Source organism: Dipodomys spectabilis, unplaced genomic scaffold (genome assembly GCF_019054845.1).
Source record: "Dipodomys spectabilis isolate Male_0828 unplaced genomic scaffold, ASM1905484v1 ptg000003l, whole genome shotgun sequence".
Lineage (NCBI taxonomy): Eukaryota > Metazoa > Chordata > Mammalia > Rodentia > Heteromyidae > Dipodomys > Dipodomys spectabilis.
Window position 1 is genome coordinate 14489278 of NW_024870680.1, and position 20273 is coordinate 14509550.

General features: G+C 38.1%; 1 protein-coding gene across 1 annotated transcript in view; it reads left to right on the top strand.

The window, feature by feature from the left end:
- Positions 1–20273, top strand: part of Pgm2l1 (phosphoglucomutase 2 like 1) — a 38109-nt gene that overhangs the window by 751 nt on the left and 17085 nt on the right. The window contains exons 2-3 of the mRNA XM_042690021.1: positions 16796–16963; positions 20142–20248. Of these exons, the coding sequence (XP_042545955.1) occupies positions 16796–16963; positions 20142–20248 (275 nt within the window). The remainder of the gene's footprint in view (positions 1–16795; positions 16964–20141; positions 20249–20273) is intronic.

A 20273-nucleotide genomic window follows, 5' to 3' on the forward strand; every position in this document is an offset into this window, starting at 1 on the left:
CCAAGCGTGGTTTTGGCACCCTTGGGACGTTTCTAACCGCTATGTGCTTTGGTGCTATTGCTGGTGTTTCCACCTTCGGTCGCTAGGTAGTCACCAGGCTTTATTTTCTAGTATTACCTTTTGCTCTTGAGAAAGGCAACGGTTTCCTTAACTCTTTATTTCGTTCCCTTGCTAATAGTTATCCTCTTTCTGCATGTATCCTGTTAAATAGTGTTTTCCACCTTTTATAGGATACCCTTAATTCAGAATTGTTTTTGCCTTGCCTCTTCCTCTTCTAGCATCCCTAGCCCTAGCACAGGCATATGGATGGATCTATGAACGCCAAAATTAACATGCAGCTTCTTCACTTGTAATAGAGACCCTTCCAGGCACCAACAGAAAACAAGACAGTAATCCAAGCTTGGGCTTTGTCGAGTGCATGAAATACATTTAAGTTCAAAAGGCAACACGTTTTAAAGGTGAATAGAGAATTGAAGGGTTAGTATTACAATCAGGTGAAATCGTGTGGTGCCAAAGAAGCTCCTAAATGATTAGATTTCTCAAGCAGTTCCATTTTTATTTTGTTCAGTCATCCATGCATGTAAAAGCTGAGTACTGGATAATGCTCTAGGCCCCTAGTTGGGATCAGGAAATACTAGTGTTGAGGAAGATAGAGGGTTCCTGTCCTTCACAAGCCTTCACATAAGCAGATAAGGAAAAACAAATAAGCAGTTACAATGAAGTATTTGGTGTGACTGAGTCATATGCATCTTGAATATTCTCAATTATGATTCTAGAGTTTAAATGAGCACTTCTCAAGCGTTAAAGTGCTTACAAGTTATCTGGGGATACTAAAATGCAAATTCTCTTGCAGGGGCCTGGGTGGAGCCTGGGAGTTTGTCTAAGAGTGAGCTTTCAGGTGATGCCAATATTGCTGGGTGTGGACCACACTCAGAGTAGTGTGGTTCTTTTTGTTCTCTTTTGGTGCCAAAAGCCAGTTTTGACTATATTTTTTCTAAGGAATGTCCTAATTTATTTTATTTTATTTTTTTGGTCCGTTGTGGATGCTGTCTCTCAGCTCTTCAGCTCAGCCACAGCGCCACTTCCGGCTTTTTCTGCTTATGTGGTGCTGAGGAATCGAACCCAGGGCCTCATGCATGCCAGGCAAGCACTCAACCACTAAGCCAACTTCCAGCCCCTTAATTTATTTTTTTAAAGGTTGGTAGAATGAATTGTCATTTAATAATTTTCCATGTTATGTGTAGGTAATAGTTGAGATACATTAAAAATATTTTGAAAAGTAAAATACACATAAAAAGATAAGTTGGAATAATTTTGTGGCAATAATAGCTTTTACAGGTAGTCAGTTGTTAGAGGAGTTAAAAAGTGAGAGTGAGCTGCAGACTGAGTTGGTTGAAGAAGACTTTATAAGAAGATGGACTATATGTAACAATCACATGGAGCACCTTCATTGAATATGGAAGAGAAATTCTTAGTATTTAAAGTGCCTTATAAGGCACTGCCTAAAATCCTGTGGGAGATTGAAAGATGAGACCTTCACAGAATATAGAAAGATAAAAGAAAGGCTCACAAATATTATATAGAGAACAAATATCCTTAACAGAGAAAAGATTTAATAATTGTAGTAATTATTTAATAAAAATGATTTTTTTCACTGATTCCTTTCTCAATAAGAGAATATTTTTAATTGGGAAACAAATGTGTAGCTAGTGTAAATTGATACTGTCCTTAAGCTAAGTCCCAAAGCCCTGAAATTTAGAGTGCAGAAATACAAAATAATAAATTAGACTACTAGCATTTATTCCATTATACACTGACAGCACAGTGTGTTTTAATAAAAAGAAACTGAATTTGACACCTGATTAATTCCTATTAAGAAATTTATGCTGATTCTGTGTGCATATGCTGGTCCTAGGTCTTGGACTCAGGGCCTGGACACTGTCTCTTAGCTTTTTTTGCTCAAAGCTAGCACTCTGTCACTTAAGCCACAGTTCTACTTCTGGCTTTCTGTTGGTTAACTGGAGATAAGAATCTCATGAATTTTTCTGCCAAGGCTGGCTTTGAACTGAGATTCTCAGACCTCAGCCTCCTGAGTAGTAAGGACTGCAGGCATAAGCAACTGGTGCCCAGCTGCTGGTAATTCTTAGTGACCTGTGAGGCATATAATAAGTTGTAACTTGATCTCATAGTAATCTGCTATTTGTTGTAGTCAGCAAAATTACTAACTTGAACCTTGGTGGCTTGTGTACAAATCTTCATAAACAAAAGTGTTCATTGAAGCTGGGTACTTGTGGCTCAGGCCTGTAATCCTTGCTACTCAGGAGGCTGATGTCTGAGGTTTGAAGCCAGCCTAGGCAGACAAATCCAAGAGAGCTGGAGGCCCTGAGTTCAAGTCCCTATTCCAAAAAAAAAAAAAGGTGTTGAACTTTCAGAATTTATTAAAATTTAGGTTTGTTATTGTTGAGAGGAGGATAGTGGCAAGCAGAAAGATTAAAACTTGCTTAAGTAGTTAACATGTCTGACCCTGCTGTAGTTTAGGGTACATAGAGAAGAATTTTTGGGCCTGGCCCCCGTGGCTCACACCTGTAATCCTAGCTACTCAGGAGGCTGGGATCTGAGGATCAGTTCAAAGCCAGCCCAGACAGGAAAGTCCCTGAGACTCTTTATCTCCAATAAACCACTAGAAAACTGGAAGTGGCGCTGTGGCTCAAGCAGTAGAGCGCTTCCCTTGAGCTGAAGAGCGCAGGGACAGAGCCCAAGCCCAGAGTTCAAGCCCCATGACCGACCAAAAAAAAAAAAAAAAGAATTTTTGGAAAGATAAGTGAAAATCACATCATGGAAAGGCTACAGTATGTCTTTAGTGGCTTTGAACAAGTAATAACGTAGGCAAGTGTTAATGCAAGATAATGAGGTTTACTGGGCAATCAGTATTACTCCACGTAGTGTCCATGAGATGGATTTCTGTTGGTAAATTTACCAGTCCAGGATCTGAGCTCCAAATTCTAGGTTTTTAGTCTAATATGTCTCAGAATGGACTTATTTACTCAAGGTCACAAAAATCACTGCCTCATTTAAAATGCTATTTTATTAATTTATGCTTTACATATAATAGATAAGTAGATTTGATTCTGGTCAAGACATTTTAGGTATGTATAATAAAAAGAAGTGAAAGGATTAGAAGATTTTTGATTATTGTAAAATCAAATCACAGAGGGTCACAAATATATAATATAAGCATTTAATAGCATTGGCCTGTTAACTAGGTGCCGGTGGCTCACACTTGAAATCTTAGGCTGAGGATCACAATTCAAAGCAAGCCTGGGCAGGAAAGCCCAACAGACTCCTATCTCCAATTAGCTGCCAAAAAAGAAAAAAGAAAGAAAGCCTGTAACTAGCAAATGAATCCATCTCTGTGAGGGTCTGTCCTACCAGTAGAACCTAGTAAGTCTATGGATCAAGGTATCCGTCATCATCCCCCCCACCCAGATTGTACACCATTGTACCCTAGGACTAAGACTCTTACCTCCTTTGCATTGTCAAATTAAAGGCAAATTTTGCTGGCCTAGAAGCAGGTTCTCTTAAACATTGACAGTTGTGTTCTGTTTCTGATACATTCTGATTTTTAATTTTGTGTAAGCACTTGTATATCGAAGATATTAAGCAGTGGCAAAGCTTGTATGGGTCAATGGGTGGGAAGTGGGACGTATACAGGACATAGCTGCTTAGCCAGCTAAAGCAACAATGAGGAGGCAGGAATTGATCCTGGCATTTTAAGAAATAATAGTAAAGCACACTCATCTCAAAATATAGGTCTGTTTTAGGAAAGAGTAGAATATGAAGTTGAAGACAGATTAGTTTTATGAGAAGCCTAAAAATTAAAAACAAAGCCTTTAATCTAAGCCAGTGGTTTTCAAACACCTAACAATAGAAGATTTTTTTTCAAACAAAATATAGTTCTGAACAAAAAGGTGATGAATGTTTTAAATTATAATATGATGGAAAATATACCCTTGAAATACCTCCACAAAGCTGATCTAGGGCTGGGAAGGTGGCTCAGTGGTAGAGCGCTTGCCTTGCATGCGTGAGGCCCTGGGTTCGATTCCTCAGCACCACATAAGCAGAAAAGAAAGCCGGAAGTGGTGCTGTGGCTCAAGTGGTAGAGTGCTAGCTTTGAGGTGAAGAGCTGAGGGACAGCGCCCAGGCCCAGAGTTTAGGCCCATGACCGGACCCCAAAAAAAAAAGCTGATCTAGTCCATCTTATTGTAGATACCCATAGAAGTTAGGCAAGTTACCCATTTGTAGAGCATTGGATCTTGGATCTGCCACCTAATTTTGTTTCTATAATATTAATTTGTGTAACATTATTTATTGACACTTTTCTAATACTTCATTAGAATACACAGTTCATATGGCTTTATTAATTTGGGAGGAAATGTTAGTTCTTATTCCTTGAACTTTTGTGGTATTTTAGTTTCTACTGAGATTAAATCTTGTAGGTAGACTAGTAGGAAGTAGTTATTCCCATTCTTACAAGTAAAGAAACTCAGGCTTAGGCAAGGAAAAGGGCAGGTGTTTTTTTTTTCAGTAAAAGATTCAAGACTAGAACATAGATCATATGACTCTTACTCCAGTCTTATCATTATAGTAGATTCTATAACAATATTTAGTAAATGTTAGTGATGTTACAAACCAACTTTCAAGGACCTCATTAAAGTCATTTTAGTGGCTTTTTTGAAGCTGGAGTAGGGTAAAATAGCCAGCAAAATAAATGGTCATGGATTTTTTTTTTTTTTTTTTACAGGAACTGAATTTGCTGGTGAATAGTTGCTTTGGTTTCCCTGGCAACCATATTATCTTTCTGTCCAAGAACTTTAGTACACATACATAAGTACCTAAATTTTATCCCTTTTTAAAATTAAATTTCTTTTCAAATTTCTTACATTTTCTTTTTGGTTTCTACCTATTTTGAATTTATCTTTATTTATTTTTAATAAATACAAGCTATGACTTTAAAGAGGTATAGCAGAAGGGATTATAATGGAAAACAATGATCCTAATTTCATCTTCTCTTCCTTGGTTTGCTCCTTATTGTGATTAAGTGATTACATAAATTTCACAGATTTCACAGTATTGTGAGATAGTGATACTTAGTTAAAGTCACAAACACATGGGGCAAATTGTCTTTATCGTGGTGTATAAAGTTTGTGAATTCTATGAGCTTTGACAAAAGTTATTTCTTCCAATCAGGTGATATATACATTTCTTTCCTTTTGCTTAGTGTGAGCTGTTCCCTCTTTCCCTCTCATTCCCTTCCTCCCATGGCTACCATGAGTTGCTTAGTTCGTTTTGATCAGTGTCCAGTGCAGCTGATGGGTCCCACTGTTGTATGTTTTCCCGTTTCCCTCTATTTCTGTGTTCTCCTCCTAGTTTCCCTCTGATGTTCACATATATACCATATATGTGGTCAGCAGCATGGGGTCATTTGGTAATGATAGGACCAGAAGAGTGGAGGTCCTTTGTTTCACGAGTCTTGTTTACTTCATCGTATCTCCTTATGTTTTGGATTTAACATCCACATATCAGGGAGACAATGTGCTGTTTGTCTCTTTGCTCTTGAGAAGCCATTTTTAATACTGTTTATTCATTTTTTTATAGTTACCATGAAAAGGTCAAGTAATATGCTAGTATCACTATTTTAAATTTATGACTTAGGTATTATCTGTCAAGTATAGATCTGTGCTATGAAAAGTGGGTGCTCATTTCCTCTGTGTCCCCTTTATTAGTCTGTTTTATGTTGCCTTAGTAAATATCTTGGAAAGAAAAAGAGTTTACTTAACTACAGTTTTGTAGGCTGCAAGTACAAGATCAGGTAGCCCCATTTATTTGGCCTTTACTAAGGGCCTCAAGGCTGTTGCTGACATGGAGGATAGCATCCAAGAAGCATCATGTAGTGTGACAGGGAGCCAGAGATCAGAGAGGGCAATGCTTTGCTTCTAAATATTTATTTATTTTAGTAATAACTCACTGTATGGGAACGCACTCCACAAAACCAACATTCCCTTCCCAGAGTAGTACCTCCACCAAGCCTATCTCTTTTTTTTGTTTGTTTGTTTGTTTGTTTCCTTGGTCAGTCATGGGGCTTGAACTCTGGGTCTGGGTGAGCTCTTCAGCTCAATGCTAGTGCTCTCTCACTTGAGCTACAGCACCGCTTTCAGTTTTCTAGTGGTTTATTGGAGATAAGAGTCTCAGGGTCTTTTCTGCCCAGGCTGGCTTTGAACTGGGATCCTCAGATCTCAGCCTCCTGAGTAGTTAGGATTACAGGTGTGAGCCACTGGTACCTAGTAAACCTACCTCTTAAAGGTCTTATCACTTCCACACCCCCACACCTCCACACCAAGGACCAGCCCTTCAGCATGAGCCCTTAGGGCATAAACCACATCTACTTTTAAAATTTCATAGTTAGATTACTAGTCTTTTAGTTAATTCTTTTGAAAGTTCAAATAATTGGTGATAGCAAAGTCTGCTGAACAATAACTCATAGGCACAGAACTACTCTCAGTTGGCATTCAGTTTAACAGACTGGCAGAAAAAAACCTATATGAAGCCAGAAAAAAAACCTAGTCTCCAGAAAAAGCTACAGATGTCAGTAATCAAGGATTGAATTATGTGAGGAAAACAATGTGCATAAAAAATAAAGATACAGGGCTGGGAATGTGGCTAAGTGGTAGAGGGCTTGCCTAGCATACAAAAAGCCCTAGGTTCTATTCCTCAGTACCACATAAACAGAAAAAAGCCAGAAGCGGCGCTGTGGCCCAAGTGGTAGAGTGCTAGCCTTGAGCAAAAAGAAGCTCAGGGATGGTGCTCAGGCCCTGAGTTCAAGCCCCAGACCTAGCAAAAAAAAAAAAAAAAAGAAGAAGAAGAAAAAGTAGTGGACACATGAGATAAATTAGGGAGCTTAAGACCTTGCAATTTTTATTTTTATTTTTTTTATTTTTTTTTTATTTTTTTTTGTTGGTCGTGGGGCTTGAACTCTGAGCCTGGGCGCTGTCCCTCAGCTCTTCAGCTTAAGGCGAGCGCTCTACCACTTAAGCTACAGCGCCACTCAAGACCTTGCAATTTTTAAATTAAAATGGAGAATTATTCTGTTGAGTAAGGAAAGATTCTGTGAAAAAGCAACAAAAAACAAGAATGAATTACCTCTAAGAAATTAAGGAACAAGAAATTAAGGAACAAAGTAATTACTCACCCCCTTTCCACTGGATTCAAGTTAAAGTTGAGCTGGGTGCTGGTGCCTCATGCCTGTAATCCTAGCTACTCAGGAGGCTGAGATCTGAGGATCTTGGTTTGAACCCAGCCCAGGCAGGAAAGTCCATGAGATTTTTTTTTTATTGTGAAAATACTGTATAGAGGGGTTACAATTACATGGGCAAAGTCCATGGACTTAATTCTGTGAACAACATGCCCAAGAAAGAGAGAGAAAGGAAAAGAGGAAGAAAGGAAAGAAGCAAGGAAGGGATGGGAGGGAGGAGAGGAGGGGAGGTATTTTTCCATGGTAGAAATCAGGGAAGGAATGAAAAGAGCCAGGGTAAGTGGGCTTAAATAAGCAAGAAGGAAAGAAAGGGGGCTGGGATACATGTCAGTGGTATATCACTTTTCTAGCATGGATGAGGCCCTGGGTTTGATCCCTAGTGCTAAAAGAGAAAAGGAAAGAAAAGGAAGGGAGAAGGAAAAGAAAGGAAAGGAAGAGGAGGAAGAGAAAAAGGAAAAGGACAGGCCTATAAGTAAGTCATGGTCCAGTAATGTAGCAAATTAAAACCAGGCATGATTTTAAGTAATTGATGAAGCTTAAGAAAATGTCTATTTGACTGGGCACCAGTGCTCACAGCTGTAATCCTAGATACTCAGGAGGCTGAGATCTGGAGATTGAGCTTCAAAGCCAGCTCAGGTAGGAAAGTCCAGGAGAGTCTCATCTTCAGTTAACCACCAAAAAAGTCTTTCCTTTACTGCCTGATAATTTTCAAAATAGGTAGAGTAGCTATTTTGGCTTATCATTTGGAGACCCTTGTTGCCTTTTTTGTTTTTCCTTTCAGAAGGGTTTTTTTTTCTTACTAGAGAGCCAGTTTGGAGGCATCTTTGATCTAGAGTTCTCTTCTGGTTTTTTTTTTTTAAATATTCAAAGGAATATGGATAGCCTAATAAAAAGAAATTTGTCATCAGTTTACTCTTCCAGACATTACTTGTATGATACACTGGACTAACAAAGCCAGGAGCCAGTGGCTTACGCCTATAATCCTAGCTACTCAGGAGGCTGATATCTGAGGATGACAGTTCAAAGCCAGCCCTGGCAGGAAAGACTGTGAGACTCTTATCTCCAATAAACCACTAGAAAACCAGAAGTGGTGCTGTGGCTCGAGCAGTAGAGCTCTCTCCTTGAGCTGAAGAGCTGAGGGATAGCGCCCAAGCCCAGAGTTCAAGTCCCACACTGACCAAAGAAAAAGATACACTGGACTAACAAAAGATTAATATAAATACTATAAGCCATTAGGTCAGATTTTCATGGTCCCTCCCTGGAATCAGTCCTTTTGGAGATATATTCTGATTGACTTCTTCATTGATCTTAATTTTATATCTATTTTTTTAAGCTACTTCTCCACAGTAGAAGGTTGATTAGTAATTGAGTGTTGATTTTACTAAAGCTGTATGTTTTCATTAGTCTGTTGCTCTTCAGGTTAGTGCTAATTACTACTGAGACTGCTGCCCTCTGGTGTTGAGAGTTAAATGATATGCTGATGAGAAACGCAGGGAAACAAGGAGCAGGAGTACTTCTAGGCCTACATAGGATATTTTACACTAAATAATTGAAAGTGAATTATATCTTATCAAAATTTGGAAATGGTCGTGTTTAGTGCCAAAAAGAGTATGATTATCTAATATTGTAAGTGAAAGATCCAGTCCCAGGTACAAAGACTTTTCAGTTTTCAGCTAACTAGAATTTAACCTTGTTAAAACAAAACAAAGCATCACAAAACAAAACTCTGGGGCTGGGAATGTGGCTTAGTGGTAGAATGCTTGCCTAGCATACATGAAACCCTAGGTTCCATTCCTCAGTACCACAGACACAGAAAAGGCCAAAAGTAGTGCTATGGATCAAATGGTAGAGAGCTAGCCTTGAGCAAAAAAATACTCAGGGCCAGTGTGCACGCCCTTAGTTCAAGCCTCAGGACTGGCCAAAAAAAAAAAAAATCTCTTTGATGTTAGTAGTTATTTTGTGTTTCTGCTTCAGAATTTTCTTGTGTTATTTTTGAGCTAAAATATTTCATTGTTTATGCAAGTGAAAATGAGAAAAAAATTCTGAATGTCCATAGTGGTAGTCAGCTTTCCATCACTATAATAAAATACCTGAGATACTATCCTACAAAGAAAAGAGATTAATTTGAGTTCACAGTGTTGGAAGTTCTGGTCTATGACTGGTTGTTTCTATTACTTTGGGCCTGCATGGCCCACACTCTTTAAAACTCTTTACCTCATGACTAAGAAGCAAAAGAAAATAAAGCTGTCTAGTTCCCACAGTCTCCTTCAAGGGCATCCTTTCAGTGATCTCAAAACCTATAAGAAGAAACAAAGGACTTCCACTCATCTGGTCGAATCACTACTAAATAACCCCATGCTGCTGATCACATATATAGTATATATGTGCACACTTGAGGGAAACCAGGAGGATGACACAGAACTAGAGGGAATCAGGGGAAAACATACAACAGTGGGACCCATCAGCTGCACTGGACATTGATCAAAATGAACTAAGCAACTCAATGGCAGCGATGGGAGGGAGGGAACAAGTGGGAAAGAGGGAACATCTGATGCTATGCAAACCAAAAGAAATGTACATATCACCCAATGTGGAAGAAATAACTGTATCCCAAAGCTCATAGAACTCATAAGTGTTATCGAACATGGCAGTCAATTTGCTCCATGAAAGTTAGAATGTGTTTGTGACGTTAACTAAGCATCACTATCCCACAATACTGTGAAATTTGAGAAATTATGTAACTACTTAATCACAATAAAAAAAATTGGAAACAAAAACAAAAAAAAACCCTACTAAGCCCTGCCTCTTAAAGTTTTCATAACCCTCACTCTCCAGTAGTGCCACCCTGGGAGCTGAGTTTTTTTGGGCATTTGAGGAGGCACTCAAGAAACAAACAGTATCACCCATCAGTAAGAGAACAGTTAAATTCTGAACTCCCAATAAAAAGGATTATATAAATCCGTACGTATTAAAAGGACTTCCAAATACAAAAACATAGGCACATGGAACTCTCTGTTTTTCTCATTTTACTTTGCTGTGGTAAGAATATTTAGCATGAGATCTTCTCTATTGATGTATTTTTTGAAATATTCAATCCTGGATTGCTAACTACAGGTGTCTTACAGTGTTGGTTATACAGCTTTACACATTTGTGAAAAAGTCAAATACTTAAAAAGGTAAAATTTACTGTTAATTATGTAAATATAAACTATATATCAATAAGCCTAAAGTTACAAAAAAGCATATACATATTATCTCTGTGTAAAACTGATTTTGGGCTGGGAAGTTGGCTCAGTGGTAGAGCGCTTGCCTTGCATGCCTGAGGTCCTGGGTTCGATTCCTCAGCACCACATAAGCAAAAAAAGAAAACTGATTTTGATATTTGGGGTGGGAGTTGTCGAAAAGTTTAAACAGTTAGGGCTGTACTGATGATAACTCAAGGGACAAGGAAAGGAACAGTGCTTCAAATAATTACTATTTGAACCATGCTTTTTAAATTGGCTATTTTTGACATAGGGTCTTGCTTTGTGCGTGGGCCAACCTCAAATCTTGATCCTCCTTCATTTCTCAAGTCGCTTTTATTACAAGCTCATTTAGTCACTGTGCATGGCCTATTTTAGCTTCTATTTAGACATAAATTTTAATTTCTTTTTCTCCAGTTATATTAAACTGATATATTTATTGCTTAAATGCAAGTATTTGACAGTATCATTTTACAATATTACTTGTATTTATGTTACTGAACAATTACTTTTGATGAATAGCAACAATATGTATTGTATTTTTTAGATATGTTCTGATTTTCTAAATAATGAAATTTATAGCTTGGATTGTTTTAAAGCTGTTAGGTTGTAGGAGTTGTTAAAAATATTAGGTTTATAAAATATGCAGGAAGAAATACTGGTAAAATCTTCATTAGCAAACTTGATTATTTTTATATATTTTTATATACATTTATATTTATTACACATAAATGATACAGAAGCCCTTATGAGCACAATATAGAAAAGCTTGCAAAAGTAAAAAAAAAAAAAAGTTCCTTCATAAGTAAATGCTGATACTTGTATTTGATGACAAGTAGTATTGATGTGATTTGAATCTGCAGTATCATTTTTTTTTCCACATGGACTAAAGTTTATAAGAAATTAACTTTGTTAAGAGAAACACTTGTATATATTTTTAAAGTGTCTTTTTTTTTTTTTTGACAGTAATTGGAATTGAACTAAGGGCTTTGAACTTGCTAAGCAAGCACTCAGCCAAGCCAAGTCTCCAACCACTTTTTTGCCGTGGTTATTTTTGACGTAGGGGCTTGCTTTATGCTGGGGCCAGTCTCAGTTGTGCTTTCCTCTGTCACTGAGGATGACAGGTGCGTGCTAACACATCCAATGAATGGTTGATATGGAATCTCACAATTTGAACCTCACAATTTTTATTTATTTATTTTTTGTCGGTAGTGGGGCCTGAACTCTGGGCCTGGGCACTGCCCCTCAGCTCTTCAGCTCAAGGCTAGTGCTCTACCACTTGAACCACAGTGCCACTTCCAGCCTTTTCTACTTATGTGGTACTAAGGAATCGAACCCAGGGCCTCATCCATGCAAGGCAAGCACTCTACCACTGAGCCACCTTCCCAGCCCAAACCTCACCTATTTTTTTTTTTTTTTTTTGCCTAGGCTGGTCTCAAACTGTGTATCTCTCCCCTCTCTCCCTCTTTCCTTCTCTTTCTCTCCCTCTCTCCCTCTCCCCCCCCCCCCTCTTTTGTGTCCTGGTGCTTGAACTCAGGGCCTGCACACTATCCATGAGCTTCATTTTTCTCTAAGGCTAGTGCTCTACCACTTGGAGCCACAGTGCCACTTCCAGCCTTTTCTGTTTATGTGGTACTGAGGAATCGAATTCAGGACTTCATGCATGCTAGGCAAGCACACTATCCCTAAGACACATTCCTGGCCCCCACTAAGCACATTCCCGGACCTCTCCCTCTCTTTTTCTCAAGTAGCTAGGATTACAAGCTTGAGCCACCATGTCCTGCACTTAAAGTATCTTTAAAAAAAAAAAATATTTTATAATCTCTTTGAATATTGACTTCATGGTTCTTCATATGGGAAAAAAAACTCCACGTGTATTATTTAAGAAGATACTTTCTTTTCTTCATTTCAGCCATATAAAGTTGCAGCACTCCGTAGGATTAGAACATAAGGGAAAATTTTTGTTATACAAGTAACATTTGAAAATGATGCATGGTTTTAGTTCTGTATTATTTAACTTACTGATTTCATACTAAAAATTAGGTTTATTACTGATCAAGTACAGAAAATGCTAGTAGTCACTAAGATCTCTTTAGATATTCTGTAGAATTTCTTTTGGGGGATACTAAAATTATTAAGATTCTAATAAATGCTAGTTAGAAGCAAACTTCAGATTGAAACTGTTTACAATTAATTTCATTTTGTGCAATAGGTCAGTAAGTATATTCCAAAAGTATGTAAATCAAATAGCTTTCCTACTAACCTTCATAATAATTTTAGAGGTGTTTTTTATTTCTCTATTGATATTACAAAGGTGAGGTACAGAGAGGTTACGATTATATCAGTCATGTAGAGAGTACATTTCTTTGTGGACAGTATCACCCTCTCCCTTGCTTTCTCTCAGTTTTTCCCTCCCATCCCACCCAAAAATTGTATAGTTCATTTTCAACAGATAGAAATACTTTTTAAAAGAATTGACATCTATTGAACAATTTTCTTCTATTTTTGTGCTGTTAATCTCCTTAAGTAATGAGTGAATTACAAATGAGAGCATGTTTAGAGAGTAAACAAGCATTTTTATGTAAGAAAGCTTCAATCTATTTTTTTTTAACTGTATTTTTTTTTGTCTTTTCTTTTTTGGTACTGGGGATCGAACCCAGGAAGTTGCACTTGCTAGGCAAGTGCTTTGCCACTGAGCTACATCCCAGCCCCTCAATCTATGTTTTTATAGCTTCAGGTCTTACTAATAGCTCTCTATGGGTATGAAAAGGGGGGCAATTTGTGAGATGTAAAGTACATATAGGCCCATGATACCATAGCTAACATAACAAATATAAAAAGCTACTTTAGGACCTCAGATCCTGTCCCTGATATCTCCTTTAGAGGTAATTGCTATTTTTAGTTTCTCTTTCCTTTTTTTAATATAGAATGTGTCTGGATGCTAAATAAATATACACATGCATCTTTTTATAGAAGTTAAAATATTCTGTATACTCTTTTGTTTTCCCTTTTATTTATTATCTTGGAGATTTGGCATAGAAATTGCAGTTTAAAATGATTTGCTTAGGGCTGGGAAGGTGGCTCAGTGGTAAAGTGCTTGCCTTGCATGCCTGAGGCCCTGGGTTCATCCCTCAGCACCACATAAGCAAAAAGAAAAAAGCCAGAAGTAGCGGTGTGGCTCAAGTGGTAGAGCGGTAGCCTTGAGCTGAAGAGCTGAGGGACAGCGCCCAGGCCCAAAGTTCAGGCCCCACGACTGGACTCAAAAAATAAATAAATAAAATAAAATAAAATGATTTGCTTATAGTTTCTTAGATCTTTACATCAATGTATTTAAATTATAGTGATCTCAAGATTTTAGCAATAAAATACAAATGTAATTTCATTTATTTGAATGGAAAATACAAAATATTTATGGCTATAGATAGCTTTGTTTGTTTTTGCAAGTACTGGGGATTAACACAGGGCCTTGTGTTGTGTTTGGTACTCCACCACTTGAACCACTCCTCCAGTCCTTTTTATCAGGCTGGGTGCTAGTGGCTTACATTTGTAATTCTAACTACGCAGGAGTCTGAGATCATACTTAGGATCTTGGTTCAAAGCCAGCCCAGGCAGGAAAGTCCATGAGATTCTTTGATTTTTTTTTTTTTTTTTTTTTGTCGGTCGTGGGGCTTGAACTCTGGGCCTGGGCACTGTCCCTCAGCTCTTCAGCTCAAGGCGAGCGCTCTACCACTTGAGCTACAGCACCACTTTGGTTTTCTGGTGGTTTATTGGAGATAGGAGTCTCACGGTCTCTCCTGTCTGGGCTGGCTTTGAACCGCGATCCTCAGATCTCAGCCTCCTGAGTAGCTAGGATTACAGGCGTGAGCTACCAGCGCCCGGCTTAAAATGACTAGTTATTAGATTCTTTTTTTTGCCCGTTGTGGACCTGAACTCTGGGCCTAGGCGCTGTCCCTCAGCTCTTCAGCTCAAGGCAAGCGCTCTAACGCTTGAGCCACAGAGCCACTTCCTTGAGCCACAGAGCCACTTCCGGCTTTTTCTGTTTATGTGGTGCTGAGGAATCAAACCCAGGGCCTCAGGCATGCAAGACAAGCACTCTACCACTGAGCCACCTTCCCAGCCCTCCATGAGATTCTTATCTCCAGTTAACTACCAAAAAACTGGAAGTGGTACTGTGGCTTAAAGTGGTAGAGCGCTAGCCTTGAGCAAAAAAGCTCAGGAACAGTGTCCAGGTCCCCCAAATTCAAGTGACCAACAACAACAGTAAAATATTTTTGTCAGATAGGGCCTCATGCTCTTTTTTTTTTTTTTTTAATTTTATTTTATTGTAAAGCTACTATACAGAGGGTTACAGTTACATGAGTGAGGTAATGAGTACACTTCCTCTTGAACATTGTTACCCCCTCCATTGTTTTCCCCTCATGCTCTTTTATGGGATAGCCTTGGGCCATTATCCTCCTACCTTAGCCACTGAGAAGCTGGTATTATGGTGTATGTCACCATACCCAGCTTGTTCTTGAGATAGACTCTTGCTAACTTTTGTCCTGGCTTGCCTTGAATGATGATTCTTCTGACTCTGCCTTCTGAGTAGCTAGGATTACAAGTATGTATTACCACACCCAATCACATATTTAAGTTATATTTTTAAGGTTTGTGAAAAACATGTAATTTAATACCTATCCGTTAAGTTCTGGGGAAGTCTGAATTTAAAATTGATTTTGAATGATTTTTATTATAGTTGTTTAGCTCTTTTTTTTTTTTTTTTTTTTTTTTGTCGGTCATGGGGCTTGAACTTTGGGCCTGGGCGCTGTCCCTCAGCTCTTCAGCTCAAGGCGAGCGCTCTACCACTTGAGCTACAGCGCCACTTCTGGTTTTCTGGTGGTTTATTGGAGGTAGGAGTCTCAGGGTCTCTCCTGCCCGGGCTGGCTTTGAACCGCGATCCTCAGATCTCAGCCTCCTGAGTAGCTAGGATTACAGGCGTGAGCCACCAGTGCCCGGCGTATAGTTGTTTAGCTCTTTTTATCATACAAGTTTACTTTTTGTGTAATGAGTCATGATTTTTCTATACATTTTTATTTCTCTCTCACCAGCTTTTAAGATAAGCAAAAATTAGGTTAGTATTGGCTGCTTAGATTCGTAATAGGGAATGGAATTCTTAGGCCCTGTTCTAGTATCTGCAATTATACATTAGGAAGTATATTCAATAAACTAATTGAATTTATGTCTGGCAGATCAATTTTCTGTTTACATAGCTCTAGTACAAACAAATATTGTTTTGCTTTAGTACAATTTGTTTTAAATTATTATTTGAAGCATTATTTAGGTGCTTGATAAAATTATTTTGTTAAGATGGTTTAGGCTATAGAGCCAGACTATCCTGGGTTTCAATCCTGTCTAAATCTCCAGTACTAGCTTCGTGCTACTAGGCTTTCTCTGTAAATCTTGGTTTCTTGATGCTCACATATGGACAAATGTTTGTTCATGTGAAGTGAAGTCATTGCTGTGGACAGAATAATCTGTGAGCCAAAAGCCATGTGCAGTTCAATACTTTGATGAAAAATCACTGACAGACCACCCCAGTTAAAGTGTCTCTAATTATATGACCAGATGATATATAATACCAGATGAACTGTCTACCTAACAAAACCCCATTCAGTTTTTGCTGTCCTGCCTATTTTTAAATAGCTTTCCTCAAATTTCTTTAATGTATCAATTCTGGTCATATAATAGACATGGGAATATGTTTGTAGCTCAGATAATTGTCATTGGTTAGAATTTTCTCTTAATGGCTGTTCATATTTTTATGTATGCTATAGTTGTTAGTGTGTGTGACATGTTTAAAATGTAAACTCTTTATCTGTAGATACCTATATGTAGATAGGTTTTTATCTATAGATTCTATATCTCTGTCTATATAGATATGTAAATATTCATCAATTTTGAGCAGATTAAAATTATAGTTAGTAGATTATCTGTGTGTCTTCTCATTAGTTTGATTGTGTACTCCAGTTATTTTAATTTCTACTATAACCAGAAAACTTCCATTTAGCTTATATATTAATACATTTTATGTCTTTACAAGTACAAACATACTCTAATATCTAGCACCTTTTAGGTACCTTGTTTTATAATTCTGAATATTCCCTTATCTTATTGAATATACAACATTGAGTCTACATTGGGTTCTCAGAGGGTTTGATATTAAAACCCTTGATCCTGATTATCTTTTTGTTTTGTTTTTTAATAGAATCCCAAAACAAAAGAGCAGATTGAGACTCTGTTACGGAATGGGATGAACAAGGAACTACGAGATCGTCTTTGTTGCCGGATGACTTTTGGAACTGCGGGGCTTCGATCTGCCATGGGGGCAGGCTTTTGTTATATTAATGACCTTACAGTAATACAATCAACACAGGTATGGTTTATAGCTATTATATATGTCCTTTTCTCACTTCATTATCTTGCTTTATAAATTATTATTTTTTTAAGTCCATAAAACTCTTCAATTAACTGCAAGAAAACTGGAAGTGGCGCTGTGGCTCAAAGTGGTAGAGTGCTAGCTCAGTAATAGCACCCAAGCCCTGAGTTCAAGCCACATAACTGGCAAACAAAAAACAAAAAACACCTGAGAACTGATAAGAAAGGTTTATTTTGGCTCATGGTTTCAAATATTTTAGCCCATAGTTTCTTAGGCTTGTTGCCTTTGGGCAAGAGTATGAAATGGAGGAAGCTATTCATCTCATGGCAGCTAAGAAGGCAAGAAGAAAGTTATGAAAGGTCTAATGTCCCATTCCTCTATTCAAGTGCATGCCTCCAATGATCAACTTCCTCAAATAGACACACCTCTTAAAGTTCCCTCCACCTTCCAGTAGAACCATAGGCTGGGACAAAGCCTGTATAAATTAGTGCTTTTCTTTGATAAAATTATAATTTGTGGAGGGGAAGGGAAAAAACAGGGATACAGGGATAAATAGGGATACAGGTGGACCCATTGCAACAATGAGATGTACAAGTCGTTATGTCGAAAACGAACTTTACAACTTTGGTGAGGGGAGAGGGGGATTGGGGGGGCGGGGGGGAGGATGGGGGAGGGGAAACAAAGGAGGAAGCTACAATGCTTGATAAGAAATGTACTCATTATCTTGCCCATGTAATTGTAACCCCTCTGTACAGTATTTTCACAATAAAAAAAGAAATAATTTTCAGTGGAGATAGAATCAGAAATAAAAATACTATTCATAACCACCCCCCCCCCCCAAAATAAATAAGAAATCATTTTGGGCTGGGAAGATGGCTCAGTGGTAGAGCGCTTGCCTTGCACGCATGAGGCCCTGGGTTCAATTCCTCAGCACCACATTAGCAAAAAAAAAAGAAAAAAGCTGGAAGTGGCACTGTGGCTCAAGTGGTAGAGTGCTACCTTTGAGCTGAAGAGCTGAGTGACAGCGCCCAGGCCCAGAGTTCAGGCCCACGACTGGACCAAAATAAATAAATAAATAGAAGAAATCATTTTGTCCAAAAAGGTATTCTCATGTAAGTAAAAAGTGTAGACCAAATTGTGACCTTTGGTCTTACTCAAGGCCTGTCTTAGAAGTAAATTATCTATCTTCAAGGCCATAAACTAACTTTATAATTGTTATTTCTGACAATGTCAACTTCTTGACAGTGTTACTTTGCATTTTAAACCAAGAAATGAATACTGACATATCTAATTAATCTAAAGAAACAGACCTAGGAAGATTATTACTTTTTTGGCATATGCTATTCGGGAAAGTTAACCAGAATATTTAGAAAATTGAGTTTAAAATATTCACTTAAACATGGTTTTTCACATCCATTTGAGAGTTCTTTTAAGACAGTTGTAATTTTTCTCCATCTTTATGCCTAGCATTTTGGAAACACATTTTTTTCTCTTCCCAGCAAATCATCTTTACCACTTTAAGAGTTATACTTTTGAGGCCAATAATACATTTAGTATACACTAAAAATAGTTCTGGGGGCTAGGAAGGTGGCTCAGTGGTAGAGCACTTGCCTTGCATGCATGAGGCCCTGGGTTCGATTCCTCAGCACTACATAAGCAAAAAGAAAAAAGCGGGAAGTGGCACTGTGGCTCAAGTGGTAGAGTGCTAGTCTTGAGCTGAAGAGCTGAGGGACAGCGCCCAGGCCCAGAGTTCAGGCCCCATGATCAGGCCCCCCCCCCAAAAAAAAATAGTTCTGGGTTATAAAGTATCTCAGTAGACACAATTGTAATCAGTATTACCAAGTGGTAAATCATATTTAGCCTTCCTCTGAAGAGAATTGAAGGTAAGTATAATGGATGGAGAAGAGATAATAAACAATAGGTAGGATATGTGCCTCTGTCTCTGCCCCATCCCTATCTCTTTTCTAGTCCTTGGTCAGAAATGCTTTTCATTCAGTTTATATATATATTGAATTTTCTCGTACTCAAAACCACATGGAATCTGTCTTAAGGCCTAACCCTTTTCAGACTCTAGATAGAAGAGGATAAAATAAAATTAATTATTACAGCAGAGAATAAGGCCCTTTACAGTTTTAAACAGTACTCTCATCAGAAATAAATTGGCAAAACTAACCCAATTGGCCTATTTAAAAAATCTATCTCTATTGGGAAAAATTATCATACTTGACTACTAAAAAGGCTGGAAATGGAGTTCTGACTCAGTAGTGTAGCACTAGCCTTGAGTAAAAGAAGCTCAAGGATAACACCCAGGCCCTGAGTTCAATCCCCAGGAATGGCTAAAAAAAAAAAAAGAAAGAAAAAAAAAAGAAAGAAATATTGGAGAACTATGGTGATGATGTAACATATTTGTCATAAATAGGTCAAATCTTTGAGTTAGTTTTGGTCTTATGATTTAGAAAGGATCTCTGATGGTCAAAATTTTGGACTCTTCTAATGTTTGTTGGGGTTTTTGGTTGTTGTTGATTTTTTTTTTTTTTTTTTGTGGTTTGAACTCTGCTATCCCTCAGCTCTTCAGCTCAAGGCTAGTGCTCTGCCACTTGAGCCACAGTGCCACTTCTGGTTTTCTAGTGGTTTATTGGAGATCAGAGTCTCACAGCCTTTCCTGCCCAGGCTGGCTTTGAACCGTGATCCTCAGATCTCAGCCTTCTGAGTAGCTAGGATTACAGGCTTGAGCCACCACACCCGGCAATTTTTTTTTTAACTTATTGATTTCATGTCCCATTTTTCCCCTCATGTTTTATGTTTAGGATTGGATTTAGTGAGTACTAAATTGATATTTCTTTAGTATTAAGTATGTCTGAAAATCCAAGAAATGTTTGTCATCTCCTCATTGTAGATGAAGCAAAAATGTTCCCACATTAGAGAGCCTGAGCATACAGGCAGAAGGCAGTTCCCTGGAGCCAATAAACAGTACAACAGCAAAAGCTATGAGATTTTAAAATCTTACGCAATGCCATCATTGGAGCTGGGATATAGCAATAGTAGAGTATTTGTCTAACATGCTTGAGGCCCTGGGTTTATCCCTAGTACTGGTAAAAAGATGGGGTAGGTAGGTAGGGATTATTAAAATGCAAGCATTTACCAGTAGCTAATCTTTTGCATATATTTGCTTCAGGGAATGTACAAATATCTAGAAAGATGTTTTTCAGACTTCAAGCAGAGAGGCTTTGTTGTTGGATATGACACTCGAGGTCAAGTAACTAGCAGCTGCAGCAGCCAAAGGTATGATGTTATTATTGTTTCAAAG